This window comes from Lethenteron reissneri, chromosome 8 (genome assembly GCF_015708825.2).
Source record: "Lethenteron reissneri isolate LAM-NWPU_2019-01 chromosome 8, ASM1570882v1, whole genome shotgun sequence".
NCBI lineage: Eukaryota > Metazoa > Chordata > Hyperoartia > Petromyzontiformes > Petromyzontidae > Lethenteron > Lethenteron reissneri.
In genome coordinates this window covers 6245809-6260663 of record NC_083786.1, presented here as the reverse complement: position 1 = coordinate 6260663, position 14855 = coordinate 6245809, and the positions used below count along the sequence as shown (strand labels likewise).

Genomic DNA, 14855 nt, shown 5'->3' with positions numbered 1-14855 from the left:
AAGCAGATATCACAGAGTGGTGGCTGAAATCGCTTCGAGTGCCACACCAAGAGGCACACTCTCCCACACACGGTGCTCAAGAGAGAAGCGTGCGCCGTGAAGAAGGACCATTGCCCGACACGTCGCCTAGTCAAGACACATTTTAAGACCACACAGTATTGTTATAGACCAGGGGCGGGGAACCTTTTTCTGCCAAGGGACATTTGGATATTTATAGCAGCAATCGTGGGCCATACAAAATTATCAACTTAAAAATTAGCCCGTTATATTTGGTCAAACATTTCATTAACTCGCCCCTAATGCGATGGCTGGAACTGCTTCTCTTTGGCGATGCGTGTGATGTTAGCTGCTATTGATGATGTTGCTACTCGCAACTGCTTTTGCAGGTTTGCTCCTAGATTTATTGAATTTAGAGTCCCGCCTGCGGTTGCCTTGGCAGGGCCAGAGACTAAATGATTTCGCGGGCCTTACACGGCCCGCGGGCCGGACGTTCCCCACCCCTGTTATAGACGAATGTGCTGAATGTTGTTGTTAATGGTGCGAATGCACCACCACCAACGCAACAGCAGCATCACCAGATAATGTTGCAGGGATAACTATGCGATTCTCACATCTCATGCCTGGAGTTTTGCCAAATTCAGTAAAACCCTTACTTCATGTAACGATTCCGCACCTCCGATGAGCACGGTTGGATATGTACGGTGCGAAAGAAGTTCAACATGCACACATGTGTGTGCAGTAATTGGTGACCGGGATGAGACCACCAATTGGCCAGACGAGAGAACACAGGTTTCATCACTCGTGGCTGAAACCGGGACGCAAACCCAGGCTTCTCGGCTAAAACGATTAACTATTTAAACTAAACCACCATTGGAATCTCATTAGCCAGTAAAAAATATGATAATTGGTTTTTTTACCCTTCTATCTGGCAACAAAACTGACACCTTTTTTACAAGGAGTCATGTTTGCATAGACCACAATACCTGCAGCCATAATGCAAAAAAATAAATCTGAGTTTTTATCAGAGTTATGTTTTTTGTTTGCATTATGGCTGCAGGTATTGTGGTCTATGCAAACATGACTCATTGTAATAAAGGTGTCAGTTTTGTTGCCAGATAGAAGGGTAAAAAAAACAATTATCATATTTAAACTAAAGTTGTGCAGGATCGCCGTCTCTGACCTCCGAGACACCCGTCCACTATCGGGCCAGAGTGTTGCTTGTATTTAACCAATCGTTCTCAAATGATGCGCTCACAGAAAACCGCGTGGCTGATGGAATGTGTAAAAAATCCTTTCACTTTTTGTTCATGTGGAGGGACAATCTACGGCACATTGCCCCATCGTGTTGACAAGTGCAGTCTGTTTAACATGAAGGCTTTGGCGACCAATATCCATAATAGAGGTTTCTGGGTTCGATCGCGTAAATATAAATGTGTCGTTAAACCTGCCACCACCCGACACAGCCAATTACTAAGGTTTGTCATGTTGCGGATTTCTTCTCCAACACTCCGGTGTGCTGCACTGGTAACAAGTTGGTATGCTTTGCTTACGTCACAAACCTTACTAATTGGCTGTGTCGGGTGGTGACGGGTTTAACGACACATTTATATTTACGCGATCTAACCCAATAACGTATATTATAAAGTGCAGTCTACAAATCTTATAATCCGCCCAGACTCTCTAACCTTTCTAATTACGTGCTATGAAGAAGGGACGTTGCCCGAAACGTCGCCCGTTACGTATATATGTTTAACGCCACACAGCGTCCTATTGACACATAACGTGTTGGGAGTTTCGATTTAAAGCGTTCTTGACTGCAGGGATTCATCTTCTTGGTTCTTTCGGTAAAGTCACGTAGAATGGAAATAATAAAATAATAAAATAAAACATTATAAAATAATTCTCACGACGTTTCGGCCACAACGCAAGTAGCCGTCCTCAGTTATTGGGAAGATGCGTTTTGTCCATTAATTTCACTGCCCGATCCCAACCGCCAGATGTCGCTGTTGCTGGAGCTCAAGGCTTGAGGCTCACATGGGAAGGGGGGGTAAGGGGGGTGTGATCACGGACCCTCCCACCCCCCCACGGGTTGGAGAGACTCGGGGACAGAAGGGGTCTCCTGCATCGGGGATGATCCTCGAAGCGGGCTCCCTGCTCCCCCTTGCACCGCAACACATTCATTTTCTTAACCCCTGTGAGACGCAGCGCCTGGAATATGAGCCGGGCGTCGTGGCAATGCGTGATAAGGGTTGGTGGTTCGCGCAGAGATGTCCTGGTTGTGCTGTGTAGTTCGGCGTGCCCGTTGCCACCTGCCCGGGTTTCACCGGGGGTCTTTTTTTGCACGAACAGTCCCCCGGGAATCGTCGTCTGTGTTGGGGCGGCGGTGGAAGTTGGTTTGTACCGAGATCTGGCACCGGCGTTGCTGTGTTGAACTCTATCGCGGTAGACTGCGCGTGGGTTTTTTTTTTCTCTCCGCCTGATGAAGACCGCTTGTGTTGCGATCGAAACGTCGTGGGTTTTTTGCTTTTATTACTTTCAATGTATTATTTTTATTTTATTATAATGATTTATTATTTTATTTTCATTTTTGGACTTTTTTTTCAATTTACGTGACTTTACCGAAAGAACCAAGAATATGAATTCCTGCAGTCACGAAAGTCGTAAGTCTAAATTTAGACCCAGTGCTGTCTGAGAAATGTGTCCGAGTTTGTTCTATGGTGGAAAAGGTGGGAACCACGCTCGGCATGATGTCGCAACGTTCCCCTCCGGGGGGAACACGCGGAGGGGAACGTTGCGAAGCGTCGGACACAGTGGCGTAGTGACGACGTTATCAGCTCAGAGGGTGCGGCAATCGGTGAGGTGAGGCCCCAATGTTTAATTTGTCTCGCACGGTCGGCCATCGGCTATTATACATCGCGACTCCTCTTGCCTAATCACATCGTCACGCTCACGGTTTCGAACACGGAATGCTGTTAGGGGCGCTCCGTCTACGAAAAATGCAGCCACTATCAAAGCATTACGAATACAATACATTTAAACCGCGTTTTAAATACGTTTTTATTCTTCTCGACTGTTGTTGAAAACATATCTCATGGTCGTTGTCAAGGGGGGTGGGGGCGGCAATTTGTAGTTTTTTTTTCAGTTTTCAGTTTCATTTACTTGGTATAGCCCTGTGAGCCATTCGGCTCTTGAATCGGATGCAACCGCAACAAACAAAAGACAAAAACATGAACAAGAAAACCTCTTAAAGATCCCCCACAAGGCACCCCCCTGTCCCCACGTGGCCTACAACCAAAAAGGACACAGGCAGCTTGGGCTGGAGATGATGTATACAGCTCCCAGACATCGCTGGCGTGCGAGGCGGTGGCCAGCGTATAAGGGGTTGGAGGTACAGCGCAGTTGGGCTCGTGAACCCGTCTATATGCACTTGAAGCGCACCTCCATTTACCGTATCACATTGTTGGTGATACGGACAATAAGATGTATGCTGTTGATGATGCAACTTTGTCATGTTGTTGTTGACACGTCAAGTCGATGTTGACATGTTATATTGTTGTTGGCAATGTGGGTGTTGTTGATATGTCATGCTGTTGTTGTTGATGTTGTTGTTGACTGAGTTAGATTCGATAATTGGTTTTTACCCTTCTATCTGGCAACAAAACTGACACCTTTTTACAAGGAGTCATGTTTGCATAGACCGCAATACCTGCAGTCATAATACAAACAAAAGACATTACTCTGCACTGGTGGGCCTTTTGGCGTCATCTTGTCCAACCCATGTGAGACTAGGCTCTAAGGAAAGCTGTCTCGGGTGTGGACCAATCAACTTCAAGGACAGTGCACATTATCAGAGTTATGTCTTTTGTTTGTATTATGACTGCAGGTATTGCGGTCTATGCAAACATGACTCCTTGTAAAAAGGTGTCAGTTTTGTTGCCAGATAGAAGGGTAAAAAACCAATTATCATATTTTTACTGGCAAATGAGGTTCCCATAGTGAGTTAGATTCCTCGCAAATGCGCTGGCAGTGCTCGTCCATAGCAGGACCCTCCTGAAAATAAGGACTGAGACTCATCGAGGCTATCCTGGCGAATAAACTTTGACGTGGTTAATGTTTTTGTTATTTTTTTTTATCATTTGCTGAGAACAGTTTCTCGGAACCTCGTGCATGACTCATGTAACCAGGAGAGTTAGCCGCTGGGAATGTGTGACCATTTCCTATATTTATCCATATCGTTGACCTCGTGCAAAGGAGAACACGCCATGTCAAACATTCATAGATGACGGACAGCGACCACGTCACAATAGCAGACAGAGCCGATAACCGCACACAACCTTTTGACGCGCTATCTTCAAACACAGTCACTCACACCGAAGCTGTGGTACACCTCCATCCTTGCTCCTTGCAATACCACAGCTGACAGAGGTTGTGTGCCAGGTTATTCGCTCTGTCTGCGGGGAGTCACAGAAGCCACCTTGCATCCTTGATCCCCTTGATCGATAACGCTTCCACAGTAGCAGACAGAGCTGATGATGATCGCACGCAACCCTCTGTCTCCGCCTGCAAGGCAATGCTCCACAACTCACAGATACAGTTTAATACTTCGGCTTTCGCGACCAATATTAACAACAGAGGTGTTTGGGTTAGACCGGATTTACTGTACATGTTGTGGGTTTGCTCTCCAACACACCGGTGTGCCGTACTAGTAAGGTGCCGTCCATAAATGACGTCACGCACCTGGGGGGGGGGGGTCAGACATTTGTGACGATGTGTGACGAGGGGGGGGGGGGGGGTTTGAGAAATGTGACGTCACATCAAAATGCGCAACTTTAAATAAATATAGACAACACGTTCTACTTAATTGAATAGACTTTTTAATAAATGTTTTCTCCTACAATATCAGAGTGCAGCGCCACATTTTATAACAATGGCAATAGTTTAAAGCGATTTGAAGCATGTTTTATTTTTTATGGGACGGGGGGCAGTGCTTTGTGACGTCATATTTGAGGGGGGGTTTGACTTTTTATGACGAGGGGGTCAAAAATGGTCCAAAATCGCGTGACGTCATTTATGGACGGACCCTAACGAATTGACACGTTGTGTTTACGTGACAAACCTGTGTCGGGTGGTGGCGGATTTAACGACACATTTATTTTAACGCAATCTACCCCCCTCCCCCCCAAAAAAAGACCTTGATCACAGATTACAGATGCCAAGGTCCACCTCCAACCCCCACCCCTAACCCCCCCGCAAGCTCGCGCGCGCCGCTTTTCCCACGTTACGTCACGCAGCACGTGACCACGCCGTAGCTCCACCCCCACGCGGCTCCCATTGGCCACGAGGGCGAGGGGGCGGAGCCGAGCAATTGAAAGCGACGGCGGCGACAGCAGTGATAGAATCGCAAAACGCCCCGGGGGCGTCCGGATTCCCTCGCGCAGAGTGTGATGGGCGAGTTCCCGCTGCTCCCCTTCGCCCAACTCTGCGCCGGGGGCGTTTTGCGTTCGCGTTTCCGTCGAGGGGACGCCCCCGGTTTATCAGCCCCCCCCCCAAGCCCGACTACCTCCCCCTACCCCCCACCTTCTACAGCCATTTCGGGAGGAGCGGCCCCGCGTCCTTCTGCTGTTTGGAACCCCGGCGGGGCGGCCGGGCCCGCGGTAGCCTCGTCAACTTCACCCCGACACCGACACCAACACCACCACAGGCGGCCTCGGCAAATTTCGCTCGGCGTGCAGAGTAAACGCGTTCGCCTGCTCGGGTTTTTTTTTCTCTCCCTTCCACCCCCCCCGGCGGTGCAGTCCGCGGTCTTCTGTCTGCAATCGCGGCAGTGGCGGCGGTGGTGTGGGGGGCGGGAGATTAGCAAGCAAAGGCCCGAGGCCGCCGGGGGGGTGGGTGGGCTGTGGTTTCGCCCGCCCGCCTGCCCGTCCACCGTCAACCCCCCCCCCCCCCCCGTGTCTCCCTCCACCTCGGCCTCTCTCTCCTCCTCCCCTTGCGGAGACCGCGGTTCTCCTGCCGCGTTCGTTCGATAGAAACGCGTCGCAATTGTTGCATTATGTTTGGCCGTAACGTGCTCGTGTAGAGACGTAGAGAGAGGGAGATATTGTGTAGACAGGGGCACGCGTGCATTGCCGCCGCTGCCGGCGGCGGCGCTTGCTGAAGGCCGAGAGGCGGGTTTGCCTGCGATTGACTGGGAGTCTGGGAGTCGCAGTCAGCGGGCGATATCGATTCGAGTCGTGGGTTGGAGGAGATGTCTAATCACCGCGACTACAACGTGAATGCGTAAACGGGGTGGAGGAGGAAGAGGAGGAGCAGGAGGAGGCCTTTGCTGCTGCTGAGGCTGCTGAGGCTGCTGCTGCGGGCGAGGCTGCGAGGCTGGCCCTGCCGGGCCTCTTGCCGGCGTCATGTCCGCCCGGACGCCACTGCCGACCGTCAGCGAGCGGGACAGCGAGCACGTACGTACAGTGTGGTGGGGGGGGCACCGGGCTACTGCTGATGATGATGGTGCTGATGATGATGCTGATGATGATGCTGATGATGATGATGCTGCTGCTGATGATGATGATGATGCTGCTGCTGATGCTGCTGTTGCTGATTATGACGATGCTGCTGATGCTGCTGTTGCTGATTATGATGATGCTGTTGCTGATGATGATGCTGCTGCTGATGATGATGATGCTGGTGCTGCTGATGCTGCTGATGTGTTTTTTCTTGCGCCAACATTTGACACCCAACGTATGGGTTCACACAAGCGCTGGATGACGAGTGTGGTGTAGTCGCTTCCCCGGCATGCATTTACACACCGGTGGCTGTGGCACCGGTAGTCTCTGACCGCCCCCCCCGACACTGACGCCGAACCTTGTTCGGTTGCTGTTTGCACCACGACGTTGATACGACGTGGTGTGGCACCGTCGTCATTGACACCGGTTGCAACGTTTGCTTTGACACCGATATCGGCGTTGATGCCGGCAGGATTGACACCGGCATTCGCTCCAGCAGATGCAGTAGCACCAGCGTGCATTGTGACCAACATTGGCACAGGTATGTCGCCAGTAGGTGCAGCACCGGCATTGCCACCTACCTCCACATTGGAGGATTGGCACCTAGCAGCAATGGGGGGGGCTATTGCACGAACGCTGACGCCAACGTTGCGTCAGCATTGAAGCTAGAAGATGTGGCACAACCATGAGTTGGCAACAGCATCGGCACCGGCATCGACACAAGTTGATACAGCACCATCATTGACACCAATGTTGCCATCAGCATTGGTGCCGGCATTTGACAGCTTTAGCATTGACGCGAGAAGATATTGTGCCTGCGTGCTACGACACGGGCATTCACAGACGCATTGTCACATCGTGGAAGGGAGTTATCGGCATTATTAGGGGCAGCACTGGCTTCGACGCCTGCATTGACATCGGCAGTGATGCCATCGTTGACGCCAGCAGATGTGGCACCATCACTTACATCCAGTATTGACTCGATTGGATTAGCGCCAACGTGCGTCGATGCCAGGATTGTCACCCGTAGATGTAGCACCACAATGCATTGGCACGAGCATTGAGACCAGCAGAAAAAACCAGTGCTGCGAATTGCAGCACCAACATGAACATCTGCAGCATTGATACCAGCATGGACACGGTACATTTGGCACCGTAAGTGACCCCAACATCGACACAAGTGGATGAAGCACCAGCGGTGACGGGCGCAATTACTCAAGCGTTGTAGCAGCTGCATTGACATCAGCAGATTTAGCAACAACATTGACAGCAGCAGCAGCAGTATCAGCTGCAACACTAAGGGCTGTGTTGCCCGCATCACCGTTGTCAGCTGCTTCACCAGCAACGGGCGCATTAACACCACCAGCGTTATCACCGCCAGCACCAACATTAGCACTAGCAGCTGTTTGCTTTGTGTCATGTATCTGTCTTGTAAGGGTGCCTGACTTTGGCTATTTGGGCCTTTGGCAAATCCACTGCATGCTGAGATCCCCTAACAACAGCAGCACTGGCTGTGAAAGGAGCTATAACACCCGAATTAGCATCAGCAGCTGTTGCATCGGCAGCTGTAGTAGCAGCAGTACCAACATGAACAGCTTCAACTTTCGATTATAACCAGGCAGCAACACCAGCTGTAATACTTCAGCATCAGTATTATCAGCTGTACCACTACCATTAGATCAGCTGTTACACAATCGGCTATACCACCAGCAACAACAGCAGCAGCATCTGTCGCACCATTGGCATCATCACCATCATCACCACCATCATCATCACCATCATCACCATCACCAGCGGTAAATACCTTGCATCACTGGGATCGGCAATACCACTGCCACCCCCGTGGCCGCAACCACTTTAAGCGCAGTCAGCACCGTAGCCGTCGGCAGGGCATTTGATGGTGCTGATGTCTGCAGATGGTGCTGGAGGTCGTGTTGACACAGTCACCGGTGTGTTTTTGAGTCCCGATATTTTTCCCGATACCTGTTATATAATTGCACTGTGTACCCTGCTGTGTGTGCATGCCCGCTAATTTCTAGGTCGTTTGGTGTGCCGTGTAAATGAGCCAAAGGCACATGGAGGGGCGCAAACATGCAGAGACGCACAGTGATATGACATCCAGACACACAGGCAGACCCACAGAGAGACTCAGACAAGCAGACCGACACACACGAGTCGACACCAAGGCAGACAAGCAGTTACAGACAAACGAGCACAGACAGACAAACAGGCACACATACATAGAGACGACAACAACCGCCATTCGCCACTAAGTGACGGTAACGTCACCACGGCGCTTGTGGCAGGCTATGTGCACAGACAGGCAGACGGACACAACTACGAAGGCAGATACTGGAAGACAGATGTATAGTTAGAAGGGTAGATAGACTGGCAGGCAGAAACAGGCACACAGGTAGATAGATAGACACAGGAAAAGCAAACAAAGACAAACGGGCAACCGTGGCGATAGGTAGATGCACAGGCAGACCGACAGATACGCAGACAGACAGGCCACTCAGCCTCTTTGATCACCACATCCAAGCCATGGCACACGAAGGCTGCACCTCACCTGCAGAGTAGACCTGGTCAGTTGTCGGAATTAAACATGGGTTTCGCCATCTGTGCCGCCCCACTCATTACTGCCGTGGTGGCCATCAGCATTAAGGGTCAGATCCACGGCTTGTCATCGCATCGACTAAATAGCGCACGAATTAAGCAAGTCACCCCATCGTCGGTGACACAGGCATTGGCACAATTTTACCCGAAATCCCACTCAAAGGTTCGTTCCCTAACGCGCGAGTTGGGCTCTAAAAGTAGAATCCGCGGATGACGCCGCTGTAGGGAGGAGCGGCGCTGTCAGTGGAGGCCGTCATTAGCGTCACCTTGACCGTTGATCATTTCTTTGCCGCCGTCAATGCTAAACGCGTTTACCCTGTAATGAATAGGCAGTGGTGGCTTGTTTATGGCGACGTCTGGACGCTAGATTAACTTCCCTTCCGCAGTAAATCGGCAAAGCGGAGCACATGCCGACGTGAGACAGGTACATGCTTGGGCATAAATGCAGCAGCAGCATCCACGATTTCATGGGTGCTTCGTGAGCTTAAAATCGATTTTAATCGATGAATCAGTGCGTTGCTTGCAGCTGTACTACATTTGCGTACGCGTATACGTTGCAAGGTATGCATGTAATTGCCCAGATGGCTGAGTGGTACAGCGAGCGGCTCGTAATCGGAGGGTTGCGAATTCAAATCCTGGTTGATGGTTGACTCGGCCTATCATCCCTTCAGGGTTATTAAAACGAGTATTGCTTTGCGGGGAAGTCAACGGCGGTTTTCCTATGGACAAACTGCCCTCCCCAACATCCGAATGTGGAATTTCCACGACAGGCCCAGGGCTGTAAACAGGAGATGAGCACTGCCTCAATGCTCATTTGAGCAGCTGCAACTGACTTTGAATTTGATTTGCAATCAGCCCACATCCCTGCAGTGATGGTGACTTTTGGCGCAGCGGTTAGCACACTGCACTGTGGACCTGGCCCGTGTGTGTGTGTGTGTGGCTCCATCTGCAAGCCGGAAACAGATCTCGTCACTCCTTGTGGGGTGTGGTTTTGAGTGATGAGTCCCATGCGACACAAATCCCTCGAGTGGTAACTCACTGAAGCGGGGGGGGGGGGGGGGGAGCGAAGGGGAGGGCGGCAGGGGAGGGCGGTGGGGGGGTGGTAGTTGATGAGCAGCAGGGTTGAGTGTCAGTCACTAATTAAACACTGCCCCGGGCATTTGCCGTTCCGGCATGAAGCCTCGCGGTACACGTTGTGTTCCGCGCTACGATTATTCCGATAGCGTGAATTTAACGACAATTTCAATGCGGGGGCACGAGTTGCCATGCAATCGGAGCTCCTTTTCCTTTTTTATTTATTATGAGCGCTGATTCAGCAACAGCTGGGCATTCTCGGGATTCTTGGCGGTGGGATCGTCGCACAGCAAAGTTCATTCATTCAGACGCGGGGTTCGGTTCCTCACTGAATATTTTCTGGGTCGTTGCTGGAACGGAGTAGGTAGCGTGTGACTAGTAGCCGCAAGCATAGCTGGAGGGATATTTGATGTAGTGTGCCAGGCACAGAAAATGTATTCTGGATTGCCGATCGATCGGGGTGACAGGTGACAAGCAGCCAGAGCGAGATGTATACTGGAGGTGTTGTGCCACTTGCGAAACAATATTTTCTGGACCGCCGTCCCGGAGAGGAGCCCAGCTGAATTTAACCCCCTATCCCGAATGACGTCCACAGACCACAGCGCTGAGCCTGCAGGAAAACCCTTTACGCTTTCTAGGAGCTCGACGATGAGAATCCCCGAGTCTATGAGTGTAACTGTACTCGGCAGGATGATTATGGCCGAGCTGCTCGGAGGAGCTGTTTTAATAAAATAAAATCTCTATCTGTGCGCATGATGGTCGCTTAGCGTGCGAGAGGGGTGCGGGCGGGCAGGAGCGTGTGCCAGAGTCATCTGGTGTAGGACGGTGGTGATGCTGATGATGGTGCTGAGGAGGTAGGAGAGGCGGCGATGACAGGGAGAGCTTGGGGTGGCGTTGGGCAGTGGCAGCAGTTAGAATGGTTGTGGCAGAACGGTGGGCAGCGTTCGCTGGCATCGTAAACACCAGAACTGTACGGTAATCAATAAGTGAAGAGGCTGTTATTTTGTAATGGGGGTGGGGGGGCGGAGTGGAAATTTATCAAGTGGTAGAATACACGACTTGATCAAAGTGTACACTTACCGCTAACCCTAACCAACTACCTACCCAACCAGGTACTAATCCTTCCCCTAACCTTATCTAGCTGGAACAGGCTAGAACTACCTGTGAATTACAGTTCTAATTGATTGACATACTTTACCCCATCTGTAATATGTCTGAAATGTACTTCCGAAATTGCGGATCTGTCCTGGCTTGACAAAACCTGCACAAATGAGATGTAAAAACAACGCATAAATAACGACCGATTCCTGAATCAAATCGAATTGCGACTTTGAATCACAAGGATTTAATCAATCGCGTTTCTCTATTGGGGTGAATCACCGCACGCCGAGTATCCAGGGATGGGAAATAACCATCGCGGACGGTACTGCCTCGTCACTTTCTGCTGCCGGAGGTGGGGGGCCAGGCGGGGACACACGGAGTGGGGGGGGGGGATGCTCGTGACGGGCAGAGCGGCGGTCGTGCCGATAATTGGTTTCGGTCGCAGAGTCTCTGGCGTGTGCATGGTGCCACCAGAACCTCCACCAAAGCCCCACCCACCCTGACCGCGTAGGCGACATTGCTTGGTAACCTCGGGTTAATCATGGGTAATGGCAGGCGCCCGGCGCCCCCACAGGAAGTGCCACATTTAGAACGACGTGTACCGTATTAATAGAACACGCAGATTGCGGGCTTTGTAGCTGCCTGCCGGCGCCTGCCAGTACTGGGGGGCGGCCTTCGCCGGTGGCGCACGGGAATGGATGTTGGGATGTGGACATCAAGACAAACGCTGTACCGTGTGTTGTGCGGCGCGATGTCCGACATTCGCTGAAGAAACCAGGAGCTTATCTGGGATGTTCACAGTCGGAGCGATGCTGATGCCATTAATCTACCCAACAAAGCCACACAGAGTCTCCGATCCATTTCAGGAAGGTCCTACCACCATTATTTCTGCTGTGGTATGCATTGCCATGGTCAATGCTATTATATTCACTATTATCATCATTGTCGGCGACAGCATCATTCTGGATATTAATACCAATTATCTAGACGGCATAACCTCGTCTACAGGAGCGTCCTGCTTCTTTGAGATGTCAATTCCAGGAATGAGTGTTCAGCTTCATGTGGGGAGGAAATGGGAGTCCACGGAGAAAACCCAGCACGCATACAAGAGGGTATCGCTCAAAGCACCGCACGGATGGGTTCACGAGCACCCAGGTGTCATCACAGCAAGTGGGTGCATGAATGCACCTGTGTGGACCTCGTAGCAACATCTCCCTGTGGCTTTCCTCCGGCTACGCTGGTTTTCTCCCACTCGTGAAAAACACTCGCCAAGCGTGCCAATGTTGCAGGCCCACCTGGGTGCTAGGTGGATTATCACATTGACAGGGTGGTGAGATCTTCTTGGTTCTTTCGGTAAAGTCACGTAGAATGGAAATAATAAAATAATAAAAATAAAACATTAAATTTTATTATGTTAAATTTTTTAAATTTTATTATTTCCATTCTACGTGACTTTACTGAAAGAACCAAGAAGATGAATCCCTGCAGTCACGAAAGCTTTAAATCGAAATTTAGGGTGGTGAGAGTTGGCGTGCAGTGGCTTGGGCGAGGCCTTCGTCTAGCAGTGGACTACATGGCTGACGAAAACGATGAACATCAGAATCGCCCTTGCACCGGAGACTTGCACGGTGCGCTGGGATCTCAACGCTTGAGATGAAACGAGGAAGCACTGTGAAGGATCCCCCGCGCTACCATTCTGCTCTGCACGATTTCCCCATGGATTCTACGTCGCATGACGCGCGACCGCTGGCGTAGTTGGAATATATAATACAATGTTGGGACTAAAGACGATGACAACAACAAAGAAGTTGAACCGTTGAGCGCGAGTGCGTGGTCGGTCAGGGAACGTGGTGACACAGTCGAGGAGGCGCTCGAGAGGTCCGCGCGCATTGGCCCTCGACGCGCCTTAGAGTGGCCCTCGACGATTTTTTCGGCCATTCTCCCGGCACCGCCCATGGCTGGGGCTGTGCGGTTCGCTCAGGAGGTAGGCCCAGCCGCTCGTTCACACGTGGCCGGCGATTGATAAGGATTGGGCACAGGAAGCGGTCAGGGTTGGTGGCGAGGGGTCGGGCCGGAAAGTTGTTGTGAGCGGCGCTTGCCGGTGTTGTGCCGCGCGCGTCGCTATTTTCTGATGCGGCTGCTGGGATGACCGGAGCGAACTTTGCGTCTGCAGCGGAGTTCAAAAGAACGAGAGGTGTGCCGGGGGGGGGGGGGTCCCGATGTTGGTGCTCCTGTTGAGGTCAAGTTTTGAGTTTGTTGCTCGGCACGTCGTGATGCGTCGATGTCAGGATCCATCGATCAAAACTCATTTGTATGCTCATGATGCATACATTGACTTTTGCGTGTTTCCAAATCTTGCAGATTATTTGCAGATTAAAATCTGATATTATTGTTGTCTATTGGCAAAAAACAAAAAAAAAAAACTTAAATGTTTGTTTGCAACGATGCAAACAGTATGGGAAAAATTATCAAGTCTAGAATCAAATTGCAAACTGGAATCACTTCAGCTATATCGAATCGCTGTTGGAGCGTTGGTGAATCATTCAACATTTGCACAGAGTTTCTAGTGACTACGGTACAGTAACACGCTACTCCACGGGGGAAAAACTAAATTAGTAAAAAACGTTCCGTCCTTTCCAGTCATGACGATCACGGCAAGAAATACTCTGCTCAGGAGAGGGGTTTCATAAAGATACCGCCATTGAACAATTCCCGTCGCAGTGTTTTATTCCAAGACCTGCTGAAAAATGGAAAGAGGAATCCACTTGTGGAAAGTAAAATTGTGTGGAGCGCGGTGTCGTGTGTACGAGAGAGAGGGGGACAACGCTGCGGTTGTTGTCGACGTTGCCTGCAGCTCTTGGAAATGCTCGGTAGTGGAGAGAGCGTAATGATCGTGCTGGACACTGCGGCGTGCTGTACTGCTGGAGCGTCCACGCCTTCGAGTGGCTTTTTAGCGGCAAGCGGGCATCCTGTGTCCGGGGGAGTGGCGTTCTCCGGATTCTTGGGAATAAATAGCAGCACTTGTGGCTTGCGGAGCCAAACAAAAGCAGCCTCACAAAGGGAAGAGCGCAGTATACGCCCGCGTGATGCAACGGGCTGCGTCCGCTGGGTGCTGGACATCAATCTGGCAGCCGGGCGTCCACGAGTTCTATTTTCACCGGCCAGTGTTATTCTTGTGTGTTTGGAATTTTGTATTTGGGAGCCCGGTTTGTGCCCTTGTCTGTTCTGAATGGTCACAGAGCTATTAGGTAATTGTATGCGTGGGGGTTAATAAAGTTCCCAAGGCCCAGTAAAAATAGTCTCCTCGCAACCATCTCCTGAAGGTCTGATGGAAGTCACTGTGTGATGACCTGACTCTCTGGCCTGCAGCTCATCATAGTATGACCTCCAGTCGGTATCGTTATGGCCGCCCCCAGATGATTTTTGATTGATCTCTAAACCACCTCAATGTGACCTCCAGACCTTCTCAGTTTAACCTCCAGATCTTCTTGGCATTCAGACAGTATCGATGTGGCCTCCAGACAATATCACTTTGACCTCGGTATGGCCTCTGGAACAACTTGGTGTGTG

General features: G+C 50.9%; 1 protein-coding gene across 2 annotated transcripts in view; it reads left to right on the top strand.

Moving 5' to 3' along the window:
• The first annotated feature begins 5584 nt into the window (after positions 1–5584).
• The window catches only part of LOC133362089 (serine/threonine-protein kinase MARK1-like), a 28787-nt gene continuing 19516 nt past the window's right edge, over positions 5585–14855 (top strand). For both annotated transcript variants that reach the window (XM_061581061.1, XM_061581057.1), the window contains exon 1: positions 5585–6449. In XM_061581061.1, coding sequence (XP_061437045.1) covers positions 6399–6449 — 51 coding nt within the window. In that variant the 5' untranslated portion in view covers positions 5585–6398. The remainder of the gene's footprint in view (positions 6450–14855) is intronic.